Source organism: Gymnogyps californianus, chromosome 3 (assembly GCF_018139145.2).
Source record: "Gymnogyps californianus isolate 813 chromosome 3, ASM1813914v2, whole genome shotgun sequence".
Lineage (NCBI taxonomy): Eukaryota > Metazoa > Chordata > Aves > Accipitriformes > Cathartidae > Gymnogyps > Gymnogyps californianus.
In genome coordinates this window covers 86,972,020-86,985,621 of record NC_059473.1, presented here as the reverse complement: position 1 = coordinate 86,985,621, position 13,602 = coordinate 86,972,020, and the positions used below count along the sequence as shown (strand labels likewise).

Here is a 13,602-nt window from a genome sequence, read left to right as displayed (position 1 = left end):
AACAGAAGAACACTGCCAAGTTGATATTTGTCCCTCTCTCCTTCCCTATCTGCTCTTGAAGATAAAATACTATGTCCACATTCTTTTCTTTTTTCATATTTCTGCACCAAACACTCAATTTGGCTCCCAGATAACCAGCAGTTACCTCATTGCAAGGCCAAAGTCTAAGGTTCAGTCTGGAGCTGCCATGAAGCTTTATTAAACCCAAAATAAAGAGTGTTCAGTGTAAAGCTGGACGGTCTGGAAAGCCCTTGAGAGAAGAGGCCTGAGGTTGAGTTACGTGTTTTGTACATCAGTGAAACTGCTTCTACTTTTTTTCTTTTCTGCAGTTAATCATGAATTTGAGGTACGATAAAACAGAGAGAGGGAGAAATCTTTTGAACTCTGGACTCAAATGTGAAGTTCTTAATACAGACAGTATGAAGATGAGACTGTAAAACTTACTTATCAGTGGAAATATTTACCATGCCTTTCTTGGGCAAAATCCTACTACAACCAGCAGGATCAGTCACTGCTTTTCCCTCCTCCCTGCACCTCATTCAGCACCTGGGGCTGAGGTGATGACAAAGTACACGAATGGGAACAAGAGCACGTTGAGACACCAGGACCCTTTGGAGGGAGCTTGGACAAGAGGTTTGGCTGAGCAGGGAAGAGTGGGTGAAGAGCCAGTGGGGCCAGCCCAAATGTTGCTGCCTGGGAGCTAGTGGCAGGAATCGAACGATCACCAAGTCCTGCTCTAGGCAATGAGCATAACTGATAATGGTAATTGCTTATTCACTTGGCGTATCACTCTTCAACGCTTCTACTAAGATGCAGTTTTGCAGAGGCACTTGATGCGAGCAACATTGTAAATTCATGCAGTGTCTGAAGCAAAACAGAAGCCCTGTAACGAAATGCCCTCTTTAAACCACAGAAACAAACCCTGGGTTTCCTTAAAGGTCATCTTGGCTACAGCACAGACCATTGAATTAAACGGCTGTTGATCAGTCACAGAAAGATGTCAAGAGATCTTTGGTCTCACTAATCCTTGGAGTCAATTGGGAACTGCTAGCTTTTTAATCCTGTCCCTCTGGAAACTAAACTCTTGAAGCACTGGGGCTCCAGATGCTTTGCCAAATTCCCCATCAAATGCCACTAGGGATGAGCAAACAGAAAAACATCTCTTTATTGAGAGGGAGCAGAGGATGAGGAAGGTGTGACTGGGAAGGGAAAAGAACAGCTGAGATGTTATCTGACACATTGAGCAGGTAGACAGAGGACAAATAACTTAGATTATAGCATTAAAAGTAAAAAAGCTCTCACTGACCACCTTTTCCTTGTCATAAACAATATTTTATCAATATTCATTTTTATTTTGGAGAGAGGAAAAACAGAACGATCAGCTTGGAGAATTGCAAGCAGAAAAAGACCTGAATACTGTAACACTGGAGAAATCTCAAAGCTCAGGCTCCTCTCTAGGATGTTCACTGCTGGATGGGAAGCTAAACAGATCCATGTGAAAGCTGTGGATTTGGCTGAGAAGAGGAAGCAGTGCTGTTTTGCTCAAAGACTGCAGCCCAGCAAAGCTTTTCAGCTCATACTTTCGGGTCTCTGAAAACTGTCAGCCAAATTCATGGAATTATTCAAATTAAACATGAGCTCAAGTATTTATAGATCAAGGTCTAGAGAGAAATTGTATAACCTTCAACTTAAGCACTTCTTCCAGAGACAGCAAACACGTCGACATCAATTATCTCCATCACTGTCCACAGCAATATCTTGCAGAACTGAAATCCTAATTCAGCAGGACTGATACAATCAGAAAACAAACCCTGGACTCTTAAAAAACTTCATAAAAGTCACAGACTTCCACTTACAACACAGAAACGAACCCACCAATAAACTATTCCCCTTGCATCTCAGACACAGCACAGCGGCAGCTTCCAAGCAAGCTCAAGACACACAGTCATTAGCAAATTTGATGATATAAAAATTGGAAATGGAAAATAGGAGATTTTCCTTTTGAAGCAGATACTTATATTTGCATGCTGAGAGAGGATTTAAGTGACCTGAAGCACAATCCGAGGCTGATGGGAGCGCTTCTGCTTTCTCTCTTGTATTGGGCAGTATCCACTAGCCCTGCAATTTCTGCATAGGATTTACATGTGACGTGGTAGAGCACCCTTGCACCTTCTCACTGTAAAGGTACCGCCTTCCGAAACTGCCTCAGCAACATCTTATTTCTGTAAATTCCTGCATGTCAGTGTCCCTGCCTCACATCAAACTTGGGTGTTAAAAAGATACTCGGGGACCAGCCTGTCAAGGTGTTTGTGGCTTTATATGTCTTTATTCCTTTGCCAAATTCACAACCCAATGTCCTGAGAATCAATGATAAGAGTGCTCCCTCATTTCTCTTTCTTCTGCAGTGAGCTGCTCTGTTTTGTGACCTACTTTTCAGTGAAAGCCATTACACATTTGGCTTAGGTGCTGCATATAGAAAAGATGCTGTACAGAATACCTTTAGAGAAGACCCACTTTGCATCTGCATTCAGTGGTTGTACAAGGAGAATAGACGGACCGAACAAGTCTCCATTTTGGGTGGGTTCTGACACCGAGAAGACTTTGTGGCTTGTTTCACCTTGCAAAAACTCCAGTTTGAATACTAAACTCTGTCCGAGGTTGCATGGGACGTCTCGTCTGGGGCTAATCCCTCCAGGGAACCCAGGAGGTTTCCACAAGTCTCGTTCAGGAATTACTTCAGAAGGTGTCCAACATTAAAGCCTGTTGTATCGCAGTGTGTCTCAGCACCTAAAACCACCCACTGAGGAGCAGCATGAAAGCTGCAAAGAATCAGTCCATTCCCAGTCAGAAACAGGTACTGGACACAAACATGGTTTTTATTTTTTAACAGTGCAGCAGGCTTTGGAAGATAGGGAATAGTGTGCTACCGTGAAAATGCCTGGAGTCAGTTTTCCACTCCAGCTCTGAGACTAAAGCTTTGTGACATCTTTTTAATTTTTCTATTTGGCAGTGATTTCAAAGGCTCATTGTTTTTCTCTGAGACAGTCTCTCTGTCCCCTCATCTATCTTTGAAGGAGTGAGGCAGACGCAGGCCTTGAGATAAAAATATCTACATGGGAAACAAGCAGGTTTGAGACTTCTTTGCTGCCAGATGTATTGCGCACACCCAGAGAGGCTTGCAAATGTCCATAAGGGATCCCATGTCTGCAAGCTGCGAAAGTCTTCAGTGTTTCTGCATGTATGTGTGTGTATATATATATATTTTTTTTTAATGTATGTATATATGTCTGGGACCTCTTAGGTGTGGGCAGCTTCCAGGCAGTCACCACCAGGATATGCTCATCAGCTGCCACATGACTACAGAGATCTTCGTTTCTCCGCATCTCATTGAGGGAGAAGCAAGTTTTATCCCAGCCCTTGATATAAACCCTAAGTGAACTACTGATGCTTCATTCACCCCACCGTTCATCCATCCTGACAAAAATACTGCCAAGAAAGGGCAGCAAGGATCAGCTGATGTTAGGCTATTAGGCTATGAAGAAATATAATAAAAGTACAGCATTAGGCTGTTCCTCAGCAAAGAAGATACAGCTATTTTAAGTATCAACTAAAGCTACTTATTCACAGGCTTCCTATAAAATATGAGATGTTATAGATGAAATGCTTAAAATGGATGTTTAAGGAAGGCAGCAAACCAAACATTTACATAATCTTTAAATATTAATATTTGTAAATAATACCTGAACATCTGCTAGCTAGAACAAGGTCACTGACATGGAGATAACTCTCTAAGGGTCATAACAAACGCAGTCTGTTTTAGCTTATGGAGGCTACTTTGAACATCAGCAAGCAAAAATCTTTGTCATTACCACTGTACCCAATAGCTTGTCTCTAATGGGCTGAGAGCAGGCAAGACAACCATGCTTATTGGGCTGTTAATAACACAACTTACACAACATTTGCTTGCTCACTTGCTCTTTACAAAGATACTTTTTCTTGAAAAACCCTTCACCTTTCTCTAATGTTTTTCTTCCATTTCACCTTGCATAACCCCAGCCTGCTCTGTCCAGTGGTCACAGCTGTGCTGGGCTGGCAGCTTGCTGACTGTCCTCTGCAGACCACCAAGAGTCACCATGGCCACCATAAAACAGCTACAGAACCCATCCTCTTTTTAGCTTAAAGTTCAATGGTGAAGTTGTAGACTGGTCCACCAAAAATGTTGAAGGGTAACAGCTGCCCATTATTTCACCAAGCTTGGGAACCATCATATTTACAGTACTGGGTTTCTTTGTAGTCTAATGTCACTCACAATTTCCTTATGATATTATTTATGTTTTCCAGAGTTGAGTTGCCTTTCCCACCTGCACCATAACATCACAGGCCCAATGCAACACCGTGGGGCTAGATTCTCCATTAGACCGTGGTCCTTGAGCTGCTCTCAGAGAGCAGAGAGGGTCTGAGGGCAGCGAACAGTTACAGTCACACGCATCCCACAGGCTCCTCTACTCCGCTTCTGCAGTACAGACTTTTTATCCTACGCAGGTCAGACCACATCAGTTTGACTGGCATTGCCGCAGCAAAAAACTGGAAGGACTCAGAGTGCATAGCAAATCACTGTGACTGCCTGACGAATAACATTACAGAAGAAAATATAAGGATCGCCTCTTACCAGACTTTTGTTTTCTTTCCTTTATATTTTTTTCCATCAGGCTTATCATCTGTCACTAAAAATACACTGCATAATTCTGCAGCTGTGCAAGAACCTGTAGCACCCGAGCTATCTCCATGCGTGTGAGTCATGCTTTCCAAGGCTGGAGCCTCAACAAAGCTGTTGCCGTGTTTTGTTCCTTATCACATGCAGCTTCAGCACAACTTTGCTAATATCCCACCTTTGTCCCAGGTAGCTCTGCAAGATAAGGCGGTTTTGAGCAAAAATTAAAGAAACAAAAATTAAAAAACCACCATGCTTTTCCTTTATAAATAAAGTCACCTTCTCACTGAAGGCTGTTAGGATATTTCTCAATTTTATAAATGTTACTCCAAGTTTTTAGGCTCTAGGAATATCCTAATGCTGTGATGGGAGGTAGCATGGGAAAACAAGACAAGAGGGAGATTAAAATGCAGTTACATTGGCACTGGAACAGTAACCGTGTGACTATGTATGTCTATTTGGTGTGACCTGTGCACAAAGGTGTTCCTCATGGGCTCTGTGACGCTGATAAAAATAGTAAGAATTTGGTCTGTTTACAGAAATACAGTGCAGTGGTGACACTGGACATCAAAACCTAAACCATCAGCACAACAGAACAAAACCCCTCAGCTTCCCCGAAAAGTACAGGCATCATACCCTGACATACATCCTGCTAGGAAAAAAAAAATCACGGTGGCTCCCCAGCTATCTCCAACGAAGTCGAGGGAAAGAGTCCAAATCTCCTCCCAGAGAAGCCCTGTCATCCCACCCCATGAGACCCAGGATCCAGCGGGTCTTTTGGCCAGAGTGGTAACAGCTGCACCGAGGAGAGATCAGCGCTTCCAGTCTGTCCACATTAGGCATTCAGAAGTCATCAGTCAAACTCCAAACACTGAGGTTGGCTTAAAAAAAAAAAACTGAAAACCTAACACAGCACCCTAAAATTTAACAATATCTGGGTTTCTAAGGTTTTTGAGGCATTTGCTTTGAGGCTTTTCTCTGCTACCTAGAAGACTAGAAAGATTCCCTCTCTGACACTGATTTTTGGCTGCCGAAGGGAAAGCCTGATCCCTTCCCTTTGGGACGAGCAGAGTTTGTCACTGACTTCACTGGCTGGGAAAACCATTTACTGTTAAAACCAACTCTATTCAACCTAGAGTCACCAAGACAAATAAGGATCCCATAGCTGCACTCTCTCTCTGAGTTGGCTATTTTTCTCTGCTTGCTCTATTCCCTCACATTTCAGTATGACAAAATATGGCTTGGATGGTCACCGTCAGTGAGACTATTTTAGTAGTGACGGCTGTCTCATGAGCTGGCAAAAGGGAAGCATTTGGGATTCTCCTCCTTCCCACTGCCGTAATTTACAAGCTGTGCATGGCCCTGTCCACTCAGTGCCTGCAACTACATAGGATGCGTGCTGTATCTGTCCTAGGGGCTACCAGCCTGGGGCCCTGTGTGCTTTCAAATCTGAGCCTGCCTCTGCACTTTGCTTCTCCCCTCTCATTTGTGCCAGGAGAGCCCCTAGAACAAGCACGCTCACCTCCCAACATGATCGGGGGGGGGGAGCAGGGATGGTCTTCAGCACCAGAAACACCATCTTCTCTTCTCTGAGAGAAAAGGAACAATTCCAGCTCAGGCACCAGCCTTGCAGTAAGGGGTGAAAATGGTCAGAGGAAAATGTATTTGCAGCCAGATTGTTATATGATAGTGGTTCCTATCTGAACGTAGGAGAGGAATAAAGCCAAGAAAAAGTTACTCCTTCAGAAACAGCCACAGGAGCTTTCCACACTGCTCTCTTTTAAGGCCTTGGGGAGGGAAGAGGAGAAGGACAGAGGATCTACAGGATGGGAAGTAGAGGGGACCCTCTGAGCTTATAGCAGGACAGGGCATACCTGGTATTTAGGGACATATATACACTTTAGTGAACTCACTCAACAGAACATGATATCTACTTCTCAGCATCAAGTCTTCTGTTAGGAAAGATGAAGCATACCAAATCAGCAATCCATCTTCAAGTGTGTGAAACCATGCAACCTTCTACCCCCCTTCAGAAGACAACATACAATCTAGTGACACAAATCAATGAAGTGTTGATCAAAACCAATGAAGTGTTGATCCCATCATTGGAAGCGTCCAAGGCCAGGCTGGATGGAGCTTTGTGCAATCTGATCTAGTGAAAGAAGTCACTGTCCATGGCACGGGGTTGGACTAGGTGATCTTCAAAGGTCCCTTCCAACCCAAACCATTCTGTGATTCTGTGATAAAGCACAGCAGTGCTGGGCAAGCCATGTGGGATCATCAATATCCATGACGGAGCAGCATGCCAACAAAACAAAGCCAGACTGAGGGCAGTGGACATCCAGCCAACACCTCACAGATCTAGGCTTTGCAGACAGAACAGAAGAACGGAAAAAAGAAGCCTAAAAAGTCAGGTAAAGAAAATCAAGACTAATAAATAAACAAACAAATGGGAAACTGAGCCAAGAAGGTGGCTGGCTGGACAATCCTGACAGTGACCATCGCCTCCTGGAGCCAAGAGGATTTAGGCCAGTCCATGAAACCAATCTCACGGCTCCCTGGTCTTTTCATCTTTCAGAGGTCAGGTTCCTTCCCAAATCTACCCTGCTGAAAGGCTGACCTTCCAAAAGAAGCAACCTGGCAGGAGAGGAAATACCAGCAATAAGCCATTATCTCCCTTTCCCTAACGAGAAGGTGGAGCAGCAGTATCACTGTCAAGGAGATACCCATCTGGGGCAGGTGAAAGGCCCAAGGGCAGCTCATTCAGCGTCACTTTCACAGCTGATTCAAAAAGGAGCAGGCATGCCCAGTGCCTCCAGAGCCAGCTCCCAGACCTCAGCTCTGAGCCTCAGCTGCACGTCTGGACTTGTTGGATGTGCTCACACCAACCCCAGGGAGATTTGCCTGTGTTCCACCCAGAGGAGAATTTAAGGCAAACTCTTCAACCCTAGAAATAGCAGATCAAGTTTACCACGGATTAGCAAAAGAGTTACCTCCAACAGGCAGGCTGGACTGCAACTTGTTAGTAAATTACAGCGGGGAGGGAAAAAACCACTGGTGATGACACATTTTGGACTCTGGAGTTTGGAGATATAAAAATTGTGAGCATGGGGACAGCATTGTGCTGTCAGATCAGCACATCTGCACTGTGGGGTGAGAAACATCTTTCCAGCCATGCCAGGAACGGGCAGGTCAGAGAAGCTCTGTTCTATGGACTTAGGTGCAAAACGCAAAATACCTGTGTGACCCACTGGACAGGGAGATGTTAAACTTCATCCTAGAAGGGCAATTGACAAAGGATGCAGTATTAGTCATTCAGCAAAAACTGCAGAAAACCCTGTCCTTAGCTCTGGAGAGGCTTGGTTATTGATGTAATCATAAGAGGGATTTCCATACTGGTATTTCAGCACATTTTTTATTCAGGTACTCTCTTACCTCTGCAGTAGTGAGTCTAGAAAGATCAGGCAAGTACATTCGTGTAACTGGGTACAACAGAAGACAGAAGTGAAGGTGACGGAGGCTTCCTCTCCGGCTCTTTTTGTTGCTTTAGAGAGTCTGAGACAAGATTTTATCTGGACAAAAATAGTCCATTTTCTCCTAGCAAGGAAGGGGTGTGATCCACCTAACAAGTTCTTTACTTGGCAATTTGATCACATCAGCTGCAAAGCTCATTGCAACTTCACAACTGCAAACGAACATTAAAACCTGCAGCTTGTTCATCTTCTCAACAGAGCGAAACCCTTGCCGGGAGGGTCCATCCTGAGCTCTGGGGAACACTAGCCAAAAAAAGAGCCAACTTCAGCAACAGGAAGGAGTGTAGGAGCTGTACAGAGGACTATGAGGTGAGGGTGAGAGTGAGGCCTCTCTGAATTGCCTCGAATATCTCCTAAGACCACCCAAGTCCTTTCCCTTCACACTGGTGTATCTGGCCAGAGGGTGGTTTTTTTTTTTAATTAGATGATTAATTAGATGATTAGATGGTTTTTAATTAGATGAGCATGAAATCAAGAGAACCACTTTATTCTCACCTCCAAAAGCCGGCCGCATGGTGAAGTCATGGTCGTCGACTCTGAGAAGCTGCTCCGTCTTTCCTTTCCAGGATTTGGTCACGTCATGATTCTTCTTATAGATGTGACTGCAAAAGACAGCAATAGCGTTGGTCTGACATCCCCGCGGCCCAAGCAGCACTCTGCGGCCGACTTCTGCCTGCCTGATTCCAGCTTTGTGGGCGCAGCCCCAGGGAGGGAAGCTGGGTTGCTGCCAGCACCGCAGCGTAGGCCAGCATGGCAGCCCCAACGCTGCTTCTCCACAGCATTAACTCAGACCTGGCCCCCTCCACGGGCAGCCCTGCCATCTCAGCCAGCTCCAAGATGGACACGGTGCTTTCCCCACCCCAGACACCACAGCTCCTGGGGAGGCACGAGGCCGAGAGCACAGCATTTCATGGAGGTGCTGGAATGCAGCAAATGTGACAGAGCAAGCAACAGTAGAAGCAGCTGACTCTGCCCCACCCGTTACCCAGCCAGGACTTGGCTGGGTACCAAGGCGACATTATCATGAGAATGCTCTTTTCGACAGTGGTCACGCAATGTCATACGCTAGTCTGAGACTATCTGCCCCAGGAACATCAGCTGAGTACCAGCAGTTTGTGTGGACAGAGCGCTCGCTTTGCCTTTCGACTTTTAACAATGACAAAATCAGCCATTTCCTGCCACAGCAGCAGGAAAAGAGGGGTCTTACCTAAAGAAGTCAGCAAGATCTGCAATCCTTCACTTTTCTCAATATTAAGGGGGAAGAAGTCCTAACCTTTTATTTGAGAGATCATATAACAGTAGAACAACGATGACAACAAACCCCTGAGAAAAGTGTAAGAAAGTCACTAAAATGGCGTAAGTGCGTAACTAAGCAGCAGACAGATAGTTACTGCATGGGCTTTGGGAAGAAAATCCAGATCAGCATCCCTGGCTTTCCCCAGCGGTGCAGGAAGAGAGGGCTTGGACCATTAAGATTCCTCAACTCCTTTGCTCTGGGCATAGGATCTGACAAAGTTGTAAATACTGCTGCAATTAGCTGTTTGTCAGCAACTTACTAAAAAGAAAGATAGAAAGATAAATAAATGGAAAGAACTTTACACAAAAGGGTTCAGATTCATTTGCCTGTGTGGGAGAAATATTACTGGCTGGTAAAGAACAAAAATCTTGGAGGAAAAATAAAGGGACTACTCTATTAGATACAAAAATGAGGGTGAATTAGGCTTAAAATCTTGGTTAAAAATTCAGGGCTTAGAAAACCATCACTACACACAGAAGTGTGGCTGTGGAAGGGCCGTGGATGTGCTTTAGGGTCATTAAAATACAAATCATGATGAGTATGAGCAAAGGGAGCATAAATCGCAAATCAGAAGAAAAGTTTCTCATCAGAGCATTCAATTCAGAAAAGAAATTATAAAACCTAAGGGGCATTGATAGCTGCTGCTAACATTGACAACCTGTTTACTTTAATAAGGAGGTGAAAAAGAAGGAACAGAATTTAAAAAAATTGTATTAAATGGATGTTTTGAAGGAGTGTAAGTCCACGTGCTCCAGGGCATATGCCACATAGGAAAATTTGGATCCCCCTCACCTCACTTTGGGCTCCTGTTTAAATCGGGATGTCGGAACAACTCTCTCCCAGCTGGCTGTAAAAAAAGAGCCAGCTGGAGCAAGTGCATTCCTAACACAGCTTGCATTAATGTTTACCTAAAAGCAGGGGGATAAACCCAAGCACAGCCATTAATGGGAATGGTTGGAGGCAAAAGTTTAGCTTTTAACTGCTTGCTGCAGGGGAAGGTTGAGTTTCTTTGCTAGGGTTGCTGACAAAGTGCTCCACAATCCGCAGTATTGCCTCTGCGCCTGAAAAGCTGGAAGTGGAGAAGAATGATATTCCTGTGGCTACCTGACTTTAACCATCAGGGAAAGGCCTAAGTGAATGTTCAAGCAAACCTCTCTACTCAAAGAATGGGGGGAGAAAAATCAAATTAAAAATCCAATAAAACTTTGGATTGCATGCTGTATGAGGAAATAGTATGGGAAAACCCTGATGGTATTACAGTGCTATCTTGTAAATCGATGGCACAGCCTCACTGAAACGCCAAGCTCTGATCAATTAATTTAAAAATCATCAAACAGCAAATAGCACACAGGAGAGTTGCTAAGAACAAGTCTGTGGCTGCAGAGGCTTCAGAGGGCTGGCTGGGGACACCGATGCTGCCTTAGGAAGAAAACAAAGGCTTTCAGGAACTTCCTGAGCCAGGAGTTGTATTTAAGAGCGAGCATTTAATCATCAGTTCATGCCCAGTCCTTCAGGTACATGATGGACGATTCAGAATTTACGAACAGAAGTCTGTCATTTAATTTTTAATCAATTTAATCCATTTACAAAGATTTTGTATAGAGCTATTTTTAATGACAGGCAGTCTACACAGCCTTTGAAATGTATAATAACTATTTTTGTCTAATCCAAAAGCAAGACCAAGTTTGTTTGAAAAAAACCCATTCTTTATAACAGTAAGTGACATCAGCGATGCTGGTATCTTCTGATCCTCTCTGGCAGGTATCCCATGCCACCCTCACCACTGTTTGGCATAGGAAGTATCTCATTATCTGCAGCAAAGGTGAATACAGCTGCCAGTGCCTTTGCAGAGCTGAAGGATGCACTGAACCCTCCTGCTCATCGGGCACCTTTACTGACAATGTGATCGCTGGTATCTCATAAATCCTCCCTGATGTACTTATGGTCTTTAGCACTTCTGATTACAGATTTGTCAGGGTTTTTTTCAGCTGTATGCTCTCTCTGCAATTCACCACTATTTATTTAAAGTCACCCATTTCCCTTTCTCTTTTTTGCCATGTTTTTCATATATAATTTTATTGCTGTTTACACTTCACTCAAGTGGGATGAGTTTTATAAAACTGTCTTTTGTGAGGACTTGTTCCTGTTTACAGAAAAGAGAAGGGGACAGGTATCTCATTGAGCTTCTGTAAAGGCTTCTCCATTATTGCCCTGAATTTTTTTAATATTTTCCTTTCCAATCACTTTTATTCAGAATCAGACTCTGGAAAATGATGGACACAAACTCAGACACAGTCACTGTTGTTGTACACATTAGGAATATCTCATGGTCACATGCCCAACACACCTTATCATCTACTGTTTGGGACCCTCCATTTTTGCTTGGTTTTATAAAGTATGGTTTTCAACCAGACAAACAAAAAAACCCATTCTATGGTTGTTCATGTTTTTAGCTTACTAAAGATGAATGCAGAATACATTTGTTCTTCACAGCAATAAATGGAGCTTTTTTTTACCAAGCGTATCCCAAACCCTGCACTCCTTGCCTCTTCCTATATCCTTCGAGCCCAAAGCCAACAACATTAACATAAGCAGAGGGTAAAATTCACAAAGATGTTTTATGCAGAGACACTCCCTTGCAAGGCTAAAAAGCTCAGCCTTTTATTTTCACTATTTCAGGGCAGAACTATCCAACCTGCCTGGCTGCCCCCACGCCCCCTGCCACTTAAGATGTCATCTTTGGTTCATGAAAACAAAAACCAATTACAGGCCCTCCTCACTGTGAAATCAGTGCAAGTCGCGCCAGTGCCAGCAGAAGCAAAAGGAAACCAGCGTGTTTAATTGCAGAGGTACAGCACCGTGATAACGCTCAGCTTTCCATTGTAAATAGGCTGCTTGGGCAGGGAACACTGCGAAGAGCCACATGATGGAGATGTGGGGGATAACGGGTCTAGCCAAGGGAGCCAGAGGCCACTGTTCTGCTGAAGAGGCAGGAGGCACGACTGTTTAAGAGACAGCGCCGAATGCACGCAGGCTGGTGAGGAAGCAGTGCTGAGGCTCTGAAGACCTCACAGTCTACACGGACAACTACACAGCTGCAGCACAGTCAGAGGGGGCAACGTTAGCAACAGCAGGGAAGTCATAACTGCAAACATGAACCATAGTTGGAGCACACAGCCAAGATAAGGCACGAGGTTTCCTTCTCAGATCTGCTGTTGCCATTCGTGTGCGCGCATGTCTCTCCCTGATTTTGTTTCACGTTGCTATTTGGTCCTGCTGTGAAGCTGTGGTGTTGGTGAAAAAATCTCAGGAGGCATGAGACCCTGCACAACTAGAGGCTGTGCAATGCCCTGGACTTGAACCCCAGGTGAGCAACACACCTGTAAAAAATGGTTATCAACATTTTAACCCCTGAGCCACTTACAAATACTGCATTTTCTGAGAAATCACCAGAGAGCAGAGGGGATCAGTAGGGGCTGGGAGGTATCACAGGTCAGAAGACTTGTCTGCTGCACCTGGTCGTAAGTTGGGGGGAAAAATGCAGCCCTGCAAGGCAACAGAGGGAGCACGCCTGCCAGCAGCAGCCGTTTCAGCAGGGATCAGCAGACTACTTGCCCCAGTGGACCGCTGTTTGGAAAAACAGTCTGTGTGCTGAGTTGCGTGCTGCCATGCCCTGACGGTCTACTTTTGCTTCTGGGTCCCAACCAAAGGCTGGCATGTAGCGTGTCCTGAAAATTCCATCACTAATGAGATGATACTCCAAATCACCGACCACTTCCAAAAACCTTGGCAGGAAGTCTTTAGCTAACAGAGGCTCAAAGCAACTTCTATTTCAAAAGTGCAGTGTTTCTGCTGGTTGAAGCATGAGGCTTTGCACAACTGTTAGGAGAGAGGAATAGGCAGACTCTGAGCCAGACTGTGTCCGTCTGTCCAGTGCAGAGGCCATTGGAAACACAGCATTCACAGGCACAATCGAGATGGCAAGTGTCTCCTGAACTCTCTCTTCTAGGACAATTTATGCAGAGCAATAACCATTACCAGAAGCATTATCAGTAATTTTT

The 13,602-nt window shown here is 44.6% G+C and overlaps 1 protein-coding gene across 1 annotated transcript in view; it reads right to left on the bottom strand.

Moving 5' to 3' along the window:
- The window catches only part of LOC127014329 (gamma-aminobutyric acid receptor subunit rho-2), a 39,745-nt gene that overhangs the window by 22,576 nt on the left and 3,567 nt on the right, over nucleotides 1-13,602 (bottom strand). The window contains exon 2 of the mRNA XM_050893645.1: nucleotides 8,740-8,846. Coding sequence (XP_050749602.1) covers nucleotides 8,740-8,846 — 107 coding nt within the window. The remainder of the gene's footprint in view (nucleotides 1-8,739; nucleotides 8,847-13,602) is intronic.